The 22,540-nt window shown below is 38.9% G+C and overlaps 1 protein-coding gene across 1 annotated transcript; it reads left to right on the top strand.

Moving 5' to 3' along the window:
* Positions 1–10,355: 10,355 nt before the first annotated feature.
* Positions 10,356–21,538, top strand: LOC306851251 (melatonin receptor type 1B-A; the record flags this gene model as incomplete). The annotated part of the gene is made up of 2 exons (XM_079387406.1): positions 10,356–10,554; positions 20,670–21,538. 2 exons carry the CDS (start codon positions 10,356–10,358, stop codon positions 21,536–21,538), a joined length of 1,068 nt encoding a protein of 355 aa, XP_079243532.1.
* Between the last annotated feature and the right edge of the window lie 1,002 nt (positions 21,539–22,540).

Here is a 22,540-nt window from a genome sequence, read left to right as displayed (position 1 = left end):
CTGGAAAATACTGCATATTTGTGTCATTTTAGCATGCAAACATCAGATAAACACCTCAAGAGCCAATTCACATACCGTCTACAACGCCACAAAAAACAGCTGCTGAATTTTGTTCTTCCAACTGGGAACATTTTTGCAAAGTATTGCATGATGGGCAGACTAAAAAGTTATAAGAATGCAAATCCAACATGTACACTGCGTGCTTTCGGGATGGATTCAGCCCTTCTGCATTTGCCTGAGAAGATATTTTCATTGAATTATCATAAATGCCTAGAAATGGATGCAGCGCCCTTAGGGAACAACTGGTGATTGTAATATTGCTGCCCATTTACATGCTCACTGTTCTGTTTCATGTAATTGCTTTTCAAAAAAGAAAGAAAGAAATGGCATCTTCCTCTCTGTCCATCTGCAGTCTGGAGTTCTGGCCTTGGTTTATACAATAACATCTGCATTTTCCACCAAGCTGTCCATTTAGATCATTTGTCCTCATTCGAATGTATTTAAAAATGCAACATGCGTAGTTGTAGTTTCAGCACTCGACGGTATTATTCATTACCTCTGCTGAGATATTCATGAGTCTGATCTAATCGAGCACACGAGGCAGATGAGGACACGTTTGCTGATGTGTGTGGAGATGTGTTGTGGTCTTCTCCATCTAATCTGTCTTCATCTCCTCTGTTTTCTGCAGTAATTGTAAGTAATATTTATTTCTATAGCACCTTTCTAGCGCAAGTGTCACAAAGTGCTTTATAACAAAAATTAAGAATAAAAATAGACATGAAAATTTAAAAAACTAATTAGACAAAAGCAAGTTTGAAACTGTGTGTTTTTGTTGTTTATTTCACCTGGCTGTCAAAGAACTCACTGCTGTTTAGTTGCAGGAGGTTTTAAGCTTCACAAAGAGTTTAAACTCCAAGGTTCAGGTGCGACAAATCGGTTCTATAAAGGCAATCCATAATGAGTGTCGTTATGATCTGGTTTTCTTAACTGTAAGAGTTTGTTGCATCTGGCTGCAGATTGATGGTCTGCTGTCTTTGCTGGGTTCAGGTTTTGGTCAGCCAGGCTCTGTTGGACTTTGGTCGGGTCAAGCTGGTCCATGTTGGGTCTTGTTCTACTGCTGGAAGAAAGTCCTGTTAAAAACCAGCACCTGTGGTTGCCAGATATTCACTTATATTTAACTTGTATCTTACTATACTTTTAAAGTACACCAGCAACACTTTCGAAGCGAGGGAATCAAAGTAATCTGGAAATGAAACTTAAAAGAATATTGTAGTCTATTTGACTGTTCATGACTGTGTATATAAATAACTTATAGACAGGGTTATTTTAGTTCACTCAAACTAAAAATAAAATCACTAAAAAGAAATGAAGACCATAGACAAGTTACTTGAAATAAAATAAAACTTTAAATGAAATAAAGTAATATATTTAAAAAGACAAAACCCTGCCATCTAGTTACCAAAGCAACATTTCTTATTTTAATTTAGTTTAATTTGATGTACAAATAACTAAAACTAAAAACAACAAAATAATAATAAAAAACTGAATAAACTAACTAAAAAATATATTTTTTTTCCATCCATCCATCCATCTTCTTCCGCTTATCCGGGGCCGGGTCGCGGGGGCAGCAGTCTAAGCAGAGATGCCCAGACTTCCCTCTCCCTAGACCCTTCCTCCAGCTCTTCCGGGGGGACACCGAGGCGTTCCCAGGCCAGCCGGGAGACATAGTCCCGGGAAGGCGTCCAGGAGGCATCCGGAACAGATGCCCGAGCCACCTCAGCTGACCCCTCTCAATGTGAAGGAGCAGTGGCTCTACTCTGAGCTCCTCCCGAGTGACCGAGCTTCTCACCCTATCTCTAAGGGATCGCCCAGCCACCCTGCGGAGAAAGCTCATTTCAGCCGCCTGTATCCGGGATCTTGTCCTTTCGGTCATGACCCAAAGCTCATGACCATAGGTGAGAGTAGGAACGTAGATTGACCGGTAAATCGAGAGCTTCGCCTTGCGGCTCAGCTCTTTCTTCACCACGACAGACCGGTACATCGACCGCATTACTGCAGAAGATGCACCGATCCGTCTGTCAATCTCCCGTTCCATCCTTCCCTCACTCGTGAACAAAACCCCAAGATACTTAAACTCCTCCACTTGAGGCAGGAACTCTCCACCAACCTGAAGTGGGCAAACCACCCTTTTCCGACTGAGGACCATGGCCTCGGATTTGGAGGTGCTGATTCTCATATTTTTTTTCTTTTCCTATATATTTTTTAAATTGACAAAACAGTAAAATTACTAAAACTTAAAAAAAATATATATATATAAAATTACAAAACAAATTCATCTGATTGAGTCTATATATGTGTATGTGTGTAGGTAATGTGAATCATAAATTCATACTTATACATAAAAAAAATTAATCAGAAAAAAAATGTAGGTTGGTTTATTAATGTTAAATGTTAAACTGAATTAATCTATTACGTTTATTGTACTGGTGTATTAAATATTAATCCTGAAAAAATGTATCGGCATATTAAAATGATTTCTGAAGTATCATGTTATAATGTCTATTATTTACAATTTAATAATACACTACAGTGAACAGTAAAAAAAATACTCTTTCATTGTGGCAATATAATATTACCAACACCCTAATATTTTATTTAAAAACACAAATATACAAACCTAAATAAATGCCCATGCTTGAAATATTGAATACATTTTTTGAACGGAGTGATGTTATTAATTTTTGATTTGATAGGGGCCATATGGATGAGCGGCCAGCCGTGTCCCAGAATTCCTTTGAAGGTGGCTGATGAAATTAATCACACACATTGATTTGACCTTGCAAACACACACGCTCGCATACTGCTGTCATTAGGAAGATGATGGAGATGAAGTGAGATTAGATATGAAGAGGAGCAGGTGAGTGTATGCAAGTGTGTGTGTGAGCGCAGATCTGCTTCTGTTTGACTTTCTGCCTCATTGTTTGTGTCTCTAAAGATTTAAAAGTGACTTTTGAAGTGTGTGTGTGTGTGTGTGAGAGAGTGTGCAGTGTTTTTCATTCTGTTTCTCCATCTCATCTTCTTTAAGAGAGTCTTTAAGCTTCTCAGCAAATGCTTTTGGCAGAAAAACAGAGGGAAATCAAACAAAAGCCTGCTGAAGAGGAAGGTGAGAGAGGGGTATTTAGGAGAAGAACAAAGCAGTGATGCCTCGTGTGAAGGGCTGTTTTATTAAGGAGATAAATCCAGCCCTGAGCTCTCAAACGGCTCAATAGCTGCATTTCCATGGCTGGATGGGCGTCCCAAAGCGTCCTGCTTCTTGTTCCTCTGCAAGGCCTTTTTTGTTCAGGCAGGTGACAGGTCAGTTTTAGTATGCACATCTCAGTCTCTTTGTCTTTGTCTCGACAGCAAGCTTTTACTGTAATTCTTCCAGCTTTTTTATCCTTCTGTCAGAGGAAGTGCAGGTTTGTATCTATATATGATATAGTGCTGTGCTTCTCAAGTGGTTTCACTTCATGTCCTAGTTCTTATGTTGGTGTTATTTTAGTATCGTCGGATATATATACTTTGAATTACTTTTTATTTTATTGATTTATTTGTTTGTTTTAGTAATTCTATTGTTAAAATATGTAAAATATGTAGCTTTTGGCAGCTACAGCAATGATGGTTCTCACACATAACGTTGAATATATATTTAATAAACTTGCAAATAAAACAGATTTTAAGATTTTCAAAAGTTATAGCAAATTTCACAATAAATATATTTATGAGTCTGCACTTTTGCTGTTAATAATCAAAAGAAGCAAGTTTGTTATGCTGGGATAACATGAAACATTAGTTTCCAACTGTGAATATTTCATTTGAATTTTTATTTCAAATGATAGTTTGATAGGATACATGACCTTTGACCTCATATACAGATGATACATAGTGTTTTTCTTTTCCTTTAAGAGGTTGATATGAATATAAATTTTGCTGTCCTGTCTATGCATGATTATATAATCAGTCTCATTTTATTATTAGCGTTGTGCATTATTTTTCCCTGTTATCGGTGACTCAGAACACGTTACTGTGTGATGTTTGCGTCCTCATTTTCTCATAGACTGAATTGGCACCAGGATGTTTTTTTTTTTTTTTCAATTTATTACCCAGTGTGTGTGTGTGTGTGTGTGTGCATGTGTTTGTGAATGTACAGAGGGCTTTATGCTGTCCTGGTTAAGTCGAGTTGTGTGTGCATGTTCTCTCAATAGCTCTTTGTAAATTGTGAATGAAGCAATAGATCACAGTTGTGTTTTCCAGGACAGCGAGTAGAAAGTGCATTGCTTTGCCTTCCTCATTCTCTCCCCTGCAAATCACAATTTTCACTTTCTTTTTGCTTCTTTTCTGTTCTTTTAAACTTTGCTGTGTAACTTTTTTTTGTTTTGTTCTTTCTCTCCACCTTTCTCTTGCCCCCTCAATCTATCTCATCCTCTGATTAACGGAGTGGCAGGCAGGCGGGAAGAGAACTGGAGCATGAACTGACTTCAGATCAGCTCCAGCTCAGCTTTACTGAGCACACGGATGCTTGGACCGATAAAAATAATAAGTGTAAAAAAGATATGAGGATCATATGAGGATAAAGACAGAGATGTTTGTCATTTAGACGTAACTGAAATGTCTTAAATATCTTTCTAATGTTTACTTACATCGTTCTTTAGTGAATTCATCTTGGGATACAGATTGTACCCTTGTGCTTACTTGTGTGATGGTAACATCAAAATCAGTGGAGCATCGCAGAGAGATTGCTGTAGCATTAAAGATTGATGTAAGATAGTTAAACCTGATAATGGAGACAACATGTCAGCAGGGAGCACTGATGACAGATCAGTGGACATATTGTGATGAGCCGCTGAAGCATAAAGACATGATCAGGGTGAAGCTTTGAGATCCAGTGACCTCAAAATGTATTTGGACAATAAAGTCACACTTAAAATGTCTGTTGTTATGTTAAATACAAAATATCAATGTGAGCATTTCTTACAAATTATGTTTTTTTTTTTTTTTTTTTCAAACCACTATCTTCACCTTGGTCAGCGAAGGCGAGTTTACATCAAGAAAGATGAATATAACAATAAAGATCTTAAAGTTTTAAAAATGCTTCATAGATGCCATATTGAATTTAATGCAGTTTTTACAATGGCACGCACTGTATAAAAGTACCACATCATGTAATTTTACGGAGTTTGTCAACTGAAAGTTTTTTTTCGGACAGACGTTTCGTTAGTTAAACAATCAGCATGTTATTAAATAAAGCCTCGTATAAATCACTGGAAGCACTGAACTGTAGCCTACTTATCCCTCACAGCCTTGTTTTCATTCCTGTCAAACATGAAATACGACGCTGCTCTGATTAAGATCTATAGCAAGTCCACACCGCAACTATAATGATAACACACAGATAGAACTGGATTCAGTTTCAGAACAATTTTTGCCCAGCTGATGAACATTAAAACATTGACAGCCAATCAGAATCCATCTTGCTTTAAAGAGCTTGAGCATTTAAGGCACGTGTCATATAAAACTTGGATCTGATATGTAGGCTATTCCTTCAAAATAAGCACCACGTCTTTATGAACTGATATTTTAATGAAATTCTGATATTTTTAAATGCCAAGTCATATTTGCATATAGCACTTTTCAGAATGCATTGTTTCTAAGCAGCTTTACAGAAAACATGTTATTAATATTTAATAATATAGGAATAGACGTCAGAGAAACAAGTGAGCAGCCATCTTTAGAATTTTGTCTTTGAACTTCTGTTTTTGCTGTAGCTGGCTGTTGAGGAGTAGGTCTATGTAGCTGGTGAAGTGGATTTACTTATTGTAGAGTTAACGAATGTTTGTAATGTTCGAAGTGGATGCACCGGTAAATTTGTACGACATTACCTTCATGCTGTGGAATTACAAACGGAAGACAGAAGACAACGAGTGCAGCGCTGAAAACTCACATTGTGCAAAGCTAATCACGAAGCAGTTGAGATATACTAAATAGTAGGGTATTTATCGCTCTATGCCAGTGTGAATGTGGATATAGTTGGACATACCTGTGTCCAACTTCATATAACAAGCTGTGCGATAATAGTTATATTTTGTGACAAAAAATATCTGACTGTTGAGACTTGCTGTATAATAGCTGTAGAATACTGTAGGCTATGCGGATAAAGTTGGATATATCCAACTTAATATTCAATATGGCATCTATGATATATCCAACTTTATATAGGCTACAGAGCTGTGCGATAATACGCTTTTTGTGTTGCTTTTGAAGCAGCTGTACGTTGCTCTTCCAATGTGAGGAAGGGTAGACAGGGTGAAACCAGTCATTTTACTCATTAACCAGACTCAGAACTGCACAAACCCATAAACTCACCCACACACACCACTCTTGCACAGATACACATGTGAATACGTTCACAGGCCGAACGAATTAAACTAAAACACACAGACAGTGACAAGCACTGCCGGTCTCGGGAGGGTTTCCTGCAGTTTGACATCAAAGAAAGAAAGGCCTCTCTCTCTCTTTCTCTGTCCCAGAGAAACCAGACGCCCGCTTACATAACCCGACTCTCCTAACGAGCCGAGCGCGCTCAAACGATCAGTCCGTATACCCACGCACACACCCGACCGAAAAGTCGCAGCCTGCCAGGTTTCAACGCGGTAAACGCCTCCTTTATTCCCAGCAGTGTTGTCGTGGGTGTAAAAGAAATAATCATTCAAACACCTCGCATTGGACTGATTTGTTTTTGTTGAACCGTATGGATGTGTTGGATCCAAAAAAAACAAAAAAAAACCCTGAGGCTGATTTAGCGCGCGCGCGCTGGATGGCATTGCTGGCTCGTGGAGATAAAAGCGCACACGCACCAGCAAACATCACTACATTTCTGTGCAGTATCTGTATGTAAACAGGGGGGGGGGGATAGATGTGCAACGTGTACCTGTATGTAAATACTGCTCAGTTGTTGGTGTTCTCATTCAGAAATTTTTGCATATTTGTTCCAGTGTGATAAATTACGAGGTATAGGCTAATGTTGACATAAATAAATATCTATCTATCTATCTATCTATCTATCTATCTATCTATCTATCTATCTATCTATCTATCTATCTATCTATCTATCTATCTATCTATCTATCTATCTATCTATCTATCTATCTATCTATCTATCTATCTATCGTTTATTTGTCCTTTAAAATTTAAACACAAAATACATATACATATATGCACATGTATGCATGTCCAATGGGTAATTATGACAATCCATATACATCACTTTTTCAAATCACTGAGCGATTTGATTTAGGCCTATTTCTAATGCTGTGGACAGATTCATTCAAACCTCACAGGGGTAAATTTATTTCAGTGTATCCATGATATGGTTTAATTGAGTAATATTTAATGATATGCTGGAACCCTTTTCCCCAAGCTGCAAGGAAATTCACAAGGTGAAAGCAGGGCTGTGTTAAACCTTGTGTGTGTGTGTGTGTGTGTGTGTGTGTGTGCATGTTTATGTGGTTTATGAGGACACAAATTTGTATGATGACATGGGTATGACAGAGGTATTACAATATGAAGGTGGTTTATGAGGACACTTCCTGTGTCCCCGTAATTCAAAAGGCTTAAAAAAAACATACTAAATGGTGTTTTTTTGAAAATCTAAAAATGCACCAAGTCTCCTGTGAGGGCTAAGTTTAGGTGTAGGGCAATAGCACACACAGTTTGTTCAGTATAAAAACCATTACGCCTATGGAGAGTCCCCATAAACCACAAAAACCAACATGTGTGTGTGTGTGTGTGTGTGTGTGTGTCTGGCTGTGGCATAGGAGATATAGGCAGCTGAATCAGGTGATAGCATCCTCAGGGGTGGCACAGGACCCCGCCCCGTCACACTGCTGTCAGACATGCACTCTCCACAACGGTTGTGCCCTTAAATTAATTGTGACCTAGCGGGTAACTTTTCTTTGGAGTAGCTCCCTGTGCTGTACTTCTCCGCCCTCTCTCATTTCAGCTGCTATCCGTCTGCACCATAGAAATAGGACAAGCTCAATGAAAAAAAAAAATGTCTCTTTAAGTGCTAGAAGCCAGGAAAAGGTCAGGTTAATCAAATCCAGTGGGGTAGGTTTCATTTGAACACTGGGAAGGATGCATTTCCTCTTAAAAAAAATCATTTAAAACCATAGGAAATAAACATTGTAGTTTTTGAAAATGAGATTTTTAACTAGCCTTCAAGTGGTTATGAACTCTTCAAGAACCAGAGCTGATTTTACACAGGCCTGACTCCAGCTCTAAGCAAAGTCACTGGACTCTCAGGGTGGGACAGACAGTTTGGAGAAGTGAGCCGTGAAGTGCTTGCCGGGGTGGGATAAGCTTTTGATTAAGTTGCTTCATGAATATTATATCCGGGTTGTTTAAAAGTATTTGTAGTCTCAGTTCGAAACAATGCTGAGCTGATCTCTCAGCTTCAGACAGTATGCCCACGGACCACCTACAGTCCTTCACTGCCCACCTTCACCATCGTCTGATGCATATCGCAAACAAAACTGGATGTTTCTTTTCTCTCGACCTAGTAAACTTTAATCTGATTGGCTGACTTCTGCAAGAACAAGCACAAGTCCATCTTAAAACAAAGTCTACAAGTTATCGTGTAAGATACACAAGTGTTTTTGAGGAACCAATAAGAACTGAGCAGACCTGAATATACTGCTTTATTTTCTGAATTATGTAATCAACTTACTGTATTTTCTGTAAAGTATTTAGTCTCTAGACATTTTCTGCCTGTGTTTTTGTACAATCTGAGATTGCTATAGGCTATTATTTATTTTTCCCCACACAAGCCTATTATTAACATAGCATATTAATTTTTTGAAAATAAACCCACACCTGTGACTGATCACTTTGTATGTCACTCAGATTCATCATCCTGTCTAAGTGAATGATTTATGGCTAGAACAAGCTGCAAAGTATTGTGATCTCTAAAGCACTGTGGGCAGGGCTTTCGCTCCCAGCATGCACTGCTGTTTGGCTAGAATATTGGAACCAAAAATATTTCATGTTTTATTTCCCTAAGTTTAGTTAGACTGTAGATGTTGTTGTTGGGTATTTTAATTTCCTCTCATTGCATTGCATTCAGCTATTTATATGTTTTAATCAAGTTGGACCCAGCATCCTGCAATTAGGCTATTAGTCATAAATGAGTTCTTTTTGATGAATTTTGTCATTTTCACATCTTGAGATCACCTCTTCTTACAATGGTTTTAAAGATATGTTAACGAGACATTTTATTTGCTAGGCTATGTATTAATTTGACTACAGGTTGATAGAATTTATTTTAAAAAATTCTTGGTGTTTGGTGATGGTTGTGGAAGCTGACTTTAAAGTAGCTATCCTTTCGCTCGGTACCAGGCAATCAGTGAGAAAACGCTGCAAGGCCTTTTAATTCAAACCCTTTATGTGTGGCAGGACGCCCTCACGTGCACCTGCGCGCTCTCAGTACAAGTTCAGACGCACGCGGAGGCTCCCAGAGCGTGTGAACGGGGCAGCTGTAAACAACGGTGGCGCGCGCTCAACGAGGAGAGCGCGAGAGACCGGTGGCGCGGAGCGGGTCGAGGGCGACGTCTCTCCAGCTGTCGTTAAACTGGACTTGTCCGAGAACTGGACCGGAAAACACGGAATTACCGCTCAGAAATTCTAAGTTGGATTCTTTCATTTAACGACACACACCGGTGTCATATATTGCACTGAAAGGTTTGACACTCCTAAGGCGGGAATTCAACCGAAACAGGAGCCCATCATCCGATCTCACGCATCGGATTCCGTCGCCGCCGAGTGAATTAATAAATAAATAAAATCTTACTGACTGGACATACCGGCGTGCTGACACGTCCCACGTTTGACAGCTTTTTGGAAGCGCCTCAGCTCAAGCGTCACTGTAAATAAGCTGAACGGCAAGAGGAGGAAGAATTGGATGAGGAGGAGGAAGAGGGGAATCAATGGGAAATACCGGAGCGCACGCGACTGGGGCGAGATGCTCGAGGTGCGTCGCCGCGCTCTCACTGTGAGTGAGTTTTAAAAGAGCGCGCGAGGCGAGGAGAGAGGAAGAGCACTGTGAAGTTGAACATATTCGTCAACCGCGAGAAGAAGAACCCGGTGGAATTTTTTTGTTTCATGTGGCACATGAATGAGAAAACAAAACGCGTCACCGAGCTTCCCAAGGCTTGTTCAGAATGTGGACACGTTTAATTGCTGACGAAGGAGAAGATGACAGAAGCTTCGTGAGAAAGATACCGCGCGTGTTTTTGTGAGAGAGGGTGAAGCTTATTCCCGAGATGCCCGAGAATGTCTCCCTCATCAGGAACCGGACGGAAGTCGCGCAGGGTCGCGCTTGGGGTAGCGGAGCAGGCGCGAGGCCAGCATGGGTCGTCATGGTGCTGGCCGGTGTGCTGATCTTCACGAGCGTGGTGGATGTGCTCGGTAACGTGCTGGTGATCATCTCGGTGCTCAGAAATAGAAAACTGAGAAATGCGGGTGAGTGAGCGCGCGCGTTCAGTCCACATTCATTAACGGAGAGATGAGGGGATGTTCGCACATGACCCGTTCTTGCATTCAAAACAGCTGAACGCGAGGCAACGGAACGGAGCGAACGCATTCCAAAGTTACACTACAGTGCAGAACGATTAAGAAAAAAGATCGCAAGAGCGCGTCCTTTGTGAACGGCCCTTAAGAGTCGGTGATAATCATTCACTGGCTCATGACAAGGAGTTATTAGGATAATACTCGTATGACTCATTTGCAGTTTAAGAGGAGGGTCATTAATACTGTCATCAGCTGTCGTGTGTTCCCGTGCAACACGGAGAAATTCAAGAATAAACCTAGTGCTTCATTCACACGGTTACCAACCATTCACGTGCACAATATGGCTTGAGCATGAATGACAATACAAATCTCGTACAAAAATATGGGAATTTGTCTAAAATCATTTTGAGATGATGTCCATCATCTGTTCTGCTTACATACAGCATTCGAGGCTCAGCATTTGATTATTGAAATAATTTCAGTGTCTTTAAATATGATTCTATTTAACATAATTTGTATTTATAGTCGTTTCTTAAACTTATACAAATACATGGTCTGTTATTTAACTATTTTTATCTTTTAGTTTTAAATGTCGGTTATAGAAATAGCCTAGATTTGCCTGCTAATTAGTCTTTTCCATGTGCATAATGATTCATTTTGCCAAGTAAAACAAGCTTACTTCTTTTAAGACACTGAACATTTTATGCATGAAAATGTGGAAATTATTTTTCCACATTTGTTTGTCATTCATTCCTCATTATTTCATTCATTGATTAGTTTGTTCATTCATTCATTTTTATGCTCATTCTCACAAAGCCAAACCTGAAACAATGTGTTTCATGGACACGAGAGGGTTTGACGTTATATAACACACAGATATCAAAGACGGTCAGAGCCTGAGAATAACACTGTGCACTCAAGGCTGTCTGACAGTGATACTTTAACGGACGTTTGAAGACCATATGAATGTGAGCCAGAGAGTGGCGGTATGCTTGTGAAGATGACAAATGTACATTTGGATATTTGATTTTAAAATTCAGAGATAAACCAAAATCCTTTGGCGTGAATCAATAATTTACACACACATATGTGTGTACCTGAGAATGAGTGCCAGGGTGTGAGTTGCATGTCTGAAACAGCAATAGCTCAGATTTACCACCAGCATCTGTCAGTTATGTGCTGGCTGTGTTGGAGTGAGTGAGTGTGAGAGAAAATGCAAAGCAATTCCAGTTAATTCCACTCAGAAAAAAAAACATTTTATTGGAGTCCCTCATTCATTAATATGAAGTACCATATGGTTTCAAATTATGGATCTTCTGCATTTTTTTTCATTATTATCTGGCAGTGCTTTCCAGTTTCAAATAGCTGTGATGTCTTTATATTGTGAAGTGTTAGAGACAAAACAGACATGCAAAACTTCTGAAGCATGTTCCTACTCTGAAAGAAAAAATCTAGTACTAGTATGTATTTTAAAAAAATCACAAAATGAGATGTGAGAGAAAATGAATGGATAAGCAAAGAACAATGTAAGAATGTTACATAGAAAGAAAGAAAAAACAACGTCAGAAAGAAAACAGGACTGTGAAATTACCAGGGTTGTTTTAAAATATTCTTACGTTCTCTGACACGTTCGTTTCCACTCTGATGTCTTAAGGACCGATGGGGTTTTAAAATGCAATTTTTAAGATTTCAGCTTTTCGTTGCTTACCAGAGCACAGAAAAAACTGTCAATGGGAACAGAAAAAAAGACTATGAGAAAGAGAGAGTAGGTAAACACAGATTTGAACTGCAATATCTCCAAACAGGCAGTCCGTCAAACCATTCGACAGCGCTGTGTTATTAGGTCAGAGTTTGATATGTCGGCTGTGTTCTGTAATACTCATCAGTAATATGGAGTGTGTGAGAGTGAGAACTGACATAGCGAGAGCGAGCAGCAAGGGAAGAGAGAGCTTTTCTATGCATGTCATTGTGTCTTTGGAGATTTTTGACATTTCCTTATCTTGAAATGTGCAGGTGGCATCATCCCATCACTGTCTTAACAAAGCTACGGTAACCACGGCAATGTACCTAGTTTACCAGCACAGCCCTGCACTCCAGCTTTCAAATCAAACATGTTGTCTACAAAGGGATGAAGAGAGAAACCGAAATGACCGAAATGTTGCTGTCATTCCGCTCTAAACACTCCCTTTCCCTCTTATTCTTCATCTCTATCATGCTTTCAATCTAGTCCTTCGCTCTTAAATGTGTGACTGTTGAGCTGATGTTTGTTCAGACAATTAGATTTGGTCCGTGACCTCACGTTATGGACTTTTTGCTTGTGTTTGGTAGAGTGTATTTGTGTAGCACAAGGTGACATTCAGTGTCTCATTAGCATAGAGGGATGAGCTTGCTGGTGCTCTATATAGATACTCAAAGGGCATGCGATAAATGTTGCGTGTCTGTCACCATTGACTGCATCCTTCACTTTGACCTGTGATGATTAAGAAAACACAAGTATTGGAGCGCTCAAATGATGGCTGAGTGCCTTTTTGTTCTTCTTCATGCTTGGCTTTGTGCTGTGTCCAGTTGAACTGCAGGAGCAGGTAGTATTGATTAATACATCAGATGTGTTTAGTTTTTCCTAAAGGTTTCATTTGCTGTGCAGTGCCGGGCTGAATGAAAGCCTATTGGGTCTGGCGAAATTGTATGCAAATGAGATGACTAAACCATGCCCATACTTCTGTCTGGCTGCGTTCCATCACGCCCTTGCAATTCCCTAGAGTAAAAGAAAGTGATGTGTTCAAGACACTTTCTCTCGTAAAATTGAGGGTCATATCCCTGTAGAGCAATAAAGGCCTTTTCAGATGATTGATGACTATGTTTCCCGATGCATTGAACTTTGAGGAGTGAAGCATTACATGGATAGTTTTAAAAGGAAACCTTTTTTCTTCAGAGGAACACAAAAGAAAATATTTTGGAGAAAAAAAAAGTGTGTTTTTTGTCGATACAAAGACTGTACAACTCTTGTCAAAAATCATTCGGCAAGTCTTTTCATTTTGCAGCAATTGTTAGGACTTTTCCGTTTGCTTAAGAGTCGTGACACACCAAACAACAACAAAAAAATAGCTGTGACAAAAGCTGACGGTGTTCAGGGTTTTTCCAGGGTCAAAAATGCTCTTTGGTGGTGGCTGACGACCACAGTCATCCAAACGCACAATACAAAGTACCCTACCTTTGTGCAATGTGTTCCCAATAATGACCAAAAATCCAAAATAAATGAAAATAAAGAGTTTGTCATATCCTATTAACGTGGTGAGGCACTGGCAACCCTCTATTTTGTTTTAAATGTCTTATAGTCACAGTAAGTTCTTAATTTTTGTCAGGAGGGATGCAAAATCTAAAATTCATGCATTTGATATGAAATATGAGGTTTATGGCGCATTAAACACTCTCATGTAAGGTCTGTTTCATTCATCCTGTAAGCCAGAGGGTGCTGTTGCACTGAAAGTCTAACGGTGAGATTCATAGAAGTCATATGCTGTTCTAATTTGCCTAACTATGCCCGAAAGTATGTACTCTTTTTGTGAAGAAAAGTACATATTTTTGAGTATGTAGCAGAATAGTATACAAGCTTTGCAAGGCCATACTGCCATCACAAGTACAGCAGTCATCTACATCACCCAGTAATCACATTAAATGATCAAATAAAGCTTTGGCAGGACAAAGTTCATTCTGGCGGCTGCCAAAATCGTTTCGATGCAGGAAAACCCCCGGCTGTTGCAACTGGGCTAAAACAGTGCTACAGTCAATGGCCAACTGACACGTATGGTTGCTTAGCATTTTTAATATTAGTCATGTTAATCATTGTCTTCATTCCAGACGGCAGTGTCATTTTGAAAATATACGTGTATTGGAATGCGCAGATGAAATTATGTAACATCAAAACAGCTGTTTTTGTGTGTCCTCTTGACTTTGTCATTTGCTCGCTTTCATTACTTTCACTTCTCTTCTCATGCACTGGTTCACTAAACTGAATAGTCAATCAGAGTAATCCATCTCACCAACTGCCTGATGCCGATTCAACACGCACAATTGGCCAAAAACGCTGCCAACAGGGTCCGACTAGTGCTGACAGCACAGAACACACCCTAAAACTGAGCTGACAGATGCTCAACGATGGTCCTGCCTTTTCTACGTGAACGTGTGTGTGGGTGTGTGTGTGGCCATTTTATACAAAGCCGTTTGATCATCCAACAAAGTTGCTCCTTTATACACACACCCACTAAAATTTCCTCAGATACAGGGTTATTGGTGCCAAGTGAGATTACAAAGTCCCCGAGGACATTGCCTGTGGAGCTGCTACAACGGGAAGCACTTTACATCCACGTTCATTTATCTTATGCACACACACACACACACACTCAGTTAGGCAAAAGAGAGATGCTACCATAGTAGAACCCTTCATGTGTGTTTTTACCCTGTTAGTGAAGTCCTCGTTAGTTTGGGGTCATTAGAGATTTAATTAACATTCATGTTGACTAAGCACTAACCCCCCCACCCCGTTGCTGTCATTAATGGTTGTGTGTGTGTGTGTGTGTGTGTGTGAGCATTCTCTTTTATGCTGTTTTTAATTAAAGCCTTTGCTTGTTCTTATATGTGTAACAGAGACACCCGGAGGAAACTTTTAATGCTCAGAGGTGGCTCCAAAGACCTAATGGAGTTCTCATGTGTGTCTCATTTAAATATCCCCTTCCTCTTAACATTTTCTACATGTTGTAAAATGGAATTAGATGTTACTTGGCAAATCTGACCACAGTTTGAGACATTGTTGAGCTCTTTTCTGAAATGAGATTAGATGGTCGTTTTCTCAGGAGAAAAATCTCATTTTTAATCTCAATGGTGCCTAGTAGAAACAGTTGAAGCATTAATGAGACCCACTGGTGTAGTTTGACATTTGGGCTATTGGTGAGCCAGACCGTGATACTGGCTTTTTAGATTTCATATTGTAGATTTATGCGACCTGTTTAAAAAATGGGCTTGTCTCGCTCTTGTGTATCAGTTATGCTTTTTAGTTGAATGTACATTCGAGACATTTTGGACCATATAATTCATATTAGAGCTTGTAAAAGTTTCTGTGACTTGAATAGTTGACGGAATACTCCACCCAAAAATGAAAAGTCTTTCGTCGATTACTTACCCTCATTCTGTCCCTGTTGTATATGACTTTCTTTTCTTCTGTGACACACAACCACAGATTTTTAGAAAAATAACACTGGCCTGCATCATACTTGCTGAATGAAATCCAATACTTGTTTCTTACCAATTTTGGGGTGCTGAATCCAAAAATAGAGTGTGTTTTGCTCGAGCATGTCACACTTTCTCACAAAATATGATGTGCTTTTCATAGATTTTTGCTTTCGACAAGGTGAAGAATTCTCGTATTTCGCCTTAATCAGCAAAAAAAGACATGATTCCTGTCTTCATATGAGCTAGGTTACAATTCTCAGTCTATTTTTCACATGTATAAATAAATTTGAAGACTTTTCCCACTTTTTCCAATCCTTTGCAAATTGTAAATTACTGTAAATGATATACTTCTGATAATGATATGTAAATGATATACTGTATTTGAATACTTTTTGTCATAAAAACTTTTGACATTTGACTGCTTTTGTTATTTGATGAGTGCATTAAAGCTGATACATATATATATATATATATATATAACTTGAAAAATCTTTCACAAAAATTGTTTTGTGAAACAACTAAGTGATGGAAAGTTTTTAGTGATAGTTTTGAATTCAGCATTTTTAAACTAGGTAATATTAGGTAAATCAGCAGAATTTTTTCAAGGTATGTCGTGAAAGAGTGTTGTGTATCAATGTGAAACATGACAGTCTTCTACTTCTTCTAGATTATGGATGGGTGGTTGCAATCTTTTTGCATGGTTTTTGAAGAGCCAGCTTTTAGGAACCAATCCAACTGCAGTAAATGCATAAGAGATTGATTATTGTAAAATATTGTAAAGTAATTTTTAATGTGACATAGGAGCTTCAGCTGTGTTCTGGGTTCTTTCATTTTGTTCCACTCTTGCAATGTAAAACACACCACAGACAGTGCAGATCTAGTCACCCAATTTAATTTGAACAAAATCCCATGAATTTTTCCACTGGAATACACTTGGAATCTCTCGTTTCTCTTACCAATTCACTTGCATTTCTCTCTATGTTTCATGGGGTTCTTCAAAACTTTACTTTCTCTCCTTGTCTTCACTTCTGATCCCTATTTTCATCCTTTACTGGGAATTTTTCTGAAGTAGGGAAACGTAATAGACCAGATCTGGATATTGTTTTTGTTTGTCAAATCACAAAAAGCATTTTGCGTTTCATTTATGCATTCAGCATACGCTTTCATCCAAAGCGACTTTGCATTGAAGATATACAGTTCATAGGCTGAAACATTCTGAATACGATAGTTTTGGTTAACAACATCTGATGTAATGGGTAAGTGGTACAATCATTTAAAAGCAGGGGCCGATGTTTTTTTTGAGTGTGAAGGCAGCAGTTCATAAATTCATCTGTTTAGCAAACAAAACTAAATGTTGTTCCAAATGTCAAAGCCCAGAATCCCACAGGACGCATCTGTGTATCTGGCACACTATTCATCTCCTGAACACTTATTCCTCACACCCTCTTCCTCACATCAGCATGCGGCAGGATGAGAGAGGTAATGGTGCAAGCGTGTGTGTGTGTGTGTATGGTGCTCTACTAAAGCCGATTTTTATTTGTTTCTTTCCTTAGGCATCTCTGTCGAGCCAAACTCTGTTTTCAGGTTCAAGAGCATACATTCTGGCCCAGTTTCGGAACAAGAGTTTAGACCAAATTTCTCTCTCAGAAAGCCTTTCGACGTTCCAATTAAAACATTTAAAAGTCCAGAAGCTTTCTTCCTCTTGCCTCTTAATCTTCTTGTGAGAAAGGACGAAAGCAAGGGGAGGCGAATTGAGTTGTAATAAGTGAGAGGAATAGAGATGGATTAGAAATCAGATACGGTGAGGGATATTGACACAGAGTGAGAGAAAGATAGCAGACATTGATGGATCCAAATGAGAAAGACAAAATGGAGAAGAAGAGGGCGAGTGAGATAAGAGGAAATGGGTGGCTGTGAAAGTTGACAGCGATTTGCGGTGACCCCAAATCATTCAATTTCTGGAGACGTAAGCGACAGTGATTCATTGTGGGCGTGTCCTATGATGCAACACCTTACGTTTATGCAAATGAGCATCAGCGCAATTTAAAGAGTGTCAGAAAGTGCCATTCTAAGCATTTTTGATTCATGCATTGATAGGCATTCCTCATGTTCATTATATAATGCATTGCTGCAATATCTATACCAATGTATTAGAGCAAGAGAAATGGCTACTAGCGACCTGCTGACCTCTAGCAATAAAATCAGTGTGAACGGAGCATCAGTCATGTGGATGAGGTATGATATAGAATATTAACCTAAAATGATCACTTTCTCTATGGATTTTTTTCCCCAGATGTATTTGATCGATATTCACTGAATGCATGTATCCATTACAAAACCTATTTGAGTTCTGCCATGCATTGGTTTGGGAGCACAAGTGTGTGCAGTACTGAGTTAAACTCCATATGAACTCCATCTGTGGTATAAATGCTAATACAGCCTGATCTGAGGAGAAAACCTCAACTCCCAACAAACCAGCACACAACACATGCATGCGAGAGACTGACTGGTAAACCAAGCAAACATGCACAAACAAGCACTGTAGAGGAGAACTCAGTGTCACAGACACTGCACTTAATCTAATGGAGCTGAACTTCGTGTCAACCTCACAGTCAAAATACATTTTACACACACACAAACGCTCCCACACTCCCAGACACGCAATATGTTGACTACAATTCAGGAGCTGTTATCAAGTTTCCTTTCTGGTGTTTTGGTTTTCTACTCTACGGACATTTGTAAACATGTATAAAAATACATTAATTTCATTTTCTAGTGGCAAATCACCAGTGTCATGATTTCAAAAATTTATAAATTTGAAGAACCTCTTGCATTTTGGTTGGTTTTTCACAGTTGTACTTAACAAGAAAGATACATTTAAATTTGTTGTTCAAAAACAGCATCACCTGATGTAATGTGATAAAGTGGCAGGCATCATCATTTCTGTATGAAATCATTGTTCTGACACTGAGAAGTTCCATTGATAGTTGCCTCTCATTGGTTTAAAATCTTGCTCCACACCGTCTTACACATCAATTTTGCTTTATTCATTCATTCATTCATTCATTCATTCATTCATTCTAATTGGCTATGCTGCATTGCATTTTCTTTTTTGGGACAGTGATAGCAGACACTTCCATGGTTAGGACACAGTGTAAATACATATTCTTAAAATGTGTACTAATATATATATATATATAAACAAACAGGAAAATACTTATTAATTACATTTAGTCACCATTATGTTTTCTAGCAAAATATTTGAGAACTTACAAAGTTAGCAATAACAAAGTAGTAACAAACGAAAAATATAATATACATTTTTAAATATAAAATTTAATTTAAAGCTACAATATTGTTTGGTGTCTTAGGACAGGTTTTACAGACGGGGCTTAGAGTAAACCAGGATTAGATCAAAGTTCAATTAGGACATTTAACCTATTTTTACGAATGTGCTTAGAAAAAAATATTACTGGTGTGCATCTTGAGACAAAACAAAGGCACTGATATATTTTAAGATCAGTCAGTGCAAGCTTCTTTCATTTGAAGCAGCTCAGACTTACATTTTAGTCTAGGACTAGGATTGAGCCTTGTCTGTGAAACCAGGGGATGACGTTTTAGAAATAAATTACTTTTATTCAGCAAGGATATATAAAATACTTTTATTCAGCAAGGATATATAAAATACTTTTATTCAGCAAGGATATATTAATTGGGTCAAATGTTACAGTGAAGATATACTGTATTGCCAAAAGTATTGGGTCACCCCTTTCTAATGAACATGTTTGACTACTTTAGTAATTTCTATGAGTACAAATCTTAATGTTTAAGCATATAATGATATTCTACGGAATTAAAACAAAGATGGAAACATAGTTCATGTATTTAAAAATTGTATTTCCATCTCTGTTGCAACAGTTTTGGACGTGTCTAAAATGACAGTACCCTTATGTACAAGTCATTGGTGATGAGTTTTTGGCTCAAGGTCTGCATATAAAGTCACACCAGAGGTGTTCAGCTGGGATCAGGACTTGGCTTTCTTCAGACCAGTCAAGTTCTTCCACACTGACTCAATCAATCATGTGTTTTTGAACCGTGTGTTATACACAGAGACACTGTCATGTTAGAATAGAAAAGAGTCCTGTCCAAACTGTTGCTATAAAATTAGAAGCACACAGTTCCCTAGAATATCATTATATGCTTTAACATTAAGATTTGTACTCATAGAAATGACTAAAGTAGTCAAACATGTTCATTAGAAGGGGGTGACCCAATACTTTTGACAATATAGTGTATTTACATTGTTAAATTGTTTTTTAATTTCAAATGTTTTTAAAAAATTTTTTATCAAAAAGTCAAAACAAAAAAATCAGTTTCCCCAAAAATATATAAGTAGCTCAACTGTTTTCAACACTGATGATAATAAAAAGAACTGTTTCTTGAGCAGCAAATCAGCATATTAGAATGATTTCTGAAGGATCATGTGACACTGAAGACGAAAATTCAGCTTTGATCACAGGAATAAATAGTTTTAAAATATATTCAAATAGAAAACCTTTTTTTAAACTTTTAATCATATTTTACAATATAACTGTTTTCACAGTATTTTTGATCAAATAAATTCGGCCCTGGTAAGCATAACACAGAAAAAAAACTTACCGTTCCCAAAAACTTTGAACAGTAGTGTAGTTCCCTGATTACATTTTACTGTTGTCACCATTTCTAATTTGCTGTTTTTAATGTTATCTGACATCATGATCTGAATGTAATTGAACAATTAACTTTAATGCCAGTACTGAGGCCTTGTATTTGAATTCTGTCTGTGTGTGTTTGTGCTTTAGGTAATGCATTTGTAGTGAGCCTGGCTTTCGCCGATCTCCTGGTGGTTTGCTATCCCTACCCTCTGGTCTTGCACGCCATGCTGCATGCGGGCTGGTTGCCGGGAGAGATGGAGTGTAAGGTCAGCGGCTTCCTGATGGGAGCGAGCGTCATCGGCTCCATCTTCAACATCACCGCCATCGCCATCAACCGCTACTGTTTCATCTGCCAGGCCAACACCTACGAGAAAATCTACGGCCGTGCTGGAACCCTGGTGCTACTGATGTTAGTCTGGGTGCTCACCGCCATTGCTATTCTTCCAAACCTGGCGCTGGGGTCGTTAACGTACGACCCTCGTGTTTACTCATGCACCTTTAGTCAGACGACAAGCGCAGGCTACACCATCGCAGTGGTGACCGTGCACTTCCTGCTTCCTATCGCGGTAGTTACATTCTGCTATCTGAGGATTTGGGTGCTGGTGCTCCGCGTGAGGCGGCGGGTCACAACCGACGTCAGGCCACGCCTCCGACCGAGTGAGTTGCGCCACTTCTTGACCATGTTCGTCGTCTTTGTGCTGTTCGCCGTCTGCTGGGCGCCGCTGAATCTGATTGGCCTGGCTGTAGCGGTGGACCCGCCCCGCGTAGCGCCCATGGTCCCTGATTGGCTGTTTGTGGTGAGTTATTTCATGGCATATTTTAACTCATGCCTGAACGCCGTAGTGTACGGACTGCTCAATCAGAACTTCCGCAGAGAATATCGAAGAATACTTCTGTCACTTTGTAAACCACGCCTCTTCCTGCAGGAGACATCAAGGGGCGGGACTGAGCGCAGCAACAAACAGTCACCTGGCAACAATAATAACGATGATCAGCCCAAAGCGAACACAGTATAACTTACCCACAATGCATTCAATTGTTCACAGATATCAAAGAGAGAATGCTGCAAAAAGGTTTTAAATCGCATCCACTAATGTTTTGAAAATAACATTTTTATGTCTCACTTTAGATACCACCCTCTGCAAAAAAAAAAAAAACAATACCTCATTTATCAGAAATCATACAATTATAATAATCCTCAGTATTAGGAAAATTAATTACATCTCACACAAGTATTAGAATCACATTCAATGATTGAGAACAGTGCAATAAGTCATTACCAGACAAAAGGTGCAAACTCGAGGAAGACAAAGACTGCAGAACATTTTCATCTTCTCCAAACATGCGCCCCTAGAAAATAACTTATTTTTCTTACTGTTAGTTGGAGGCTGTTTTCTCCAACAGCCCATAACTTCTCACCTAACAGATCTCTCCATTTCACAAGTGCTTCCCTAATGATATAACAACATTAAAAAAACGCTCCCACATGCTCACACATTTGTGACCTCTCGGCATCTTGACATATGTTTTCCCTACGCTCCAGTAGCGTTAGCGCTTTTGGCACTGTAAGTACACTAGAGCCTCCTCTTGTGCTATGCAACCAATTAATTTCAACCTCAACGGAGAAAGTGTAAAACTAGGGCTCCCTTAGGTTTGCAGTAGAGGTTATCCAAACCTTACCCTAAACACTGCAGCAGCGTACTTGTAAAACTCCTCTATTGCTATGCAAACTCAACTTAAGCAACTCCCACAGCAGCATTCATGCAAACACAAGGTTAAATCTTCCAGTAACCTTCCCACAACATTCCTCTACTAGGTCTGCAGATGGGAATCCTATGGGAATATGCCAAAATGCTGCAAGAACATGCTGCATGTTACGGCATACTTACATTAAAACTTTGTCTGAGCAAAGTTTAGCATTGAATCCATTAACAGGGTTCAAATAATCAAGAGAATTTAATAACATCAACAAATAACGAGCATAGGGCTTAATATTTATGTGACACAAATAGACTATT

Source organism: Barbus barbus, assembly GCF_936440315.1.
Source record: "Barbus barbus genome assembly, chromosome: 31".
Lineage (NCBI taxonomy): Eukaryota > Metazoa > Chordata > Actinopteri > Cypriniformes > Cyprinidae > Barbus > Barbus barbus.
Note: the sequence above shows the minus strand (reverse complement) of the source record. Positions and strands in the feature narration are given on the sequence as shown.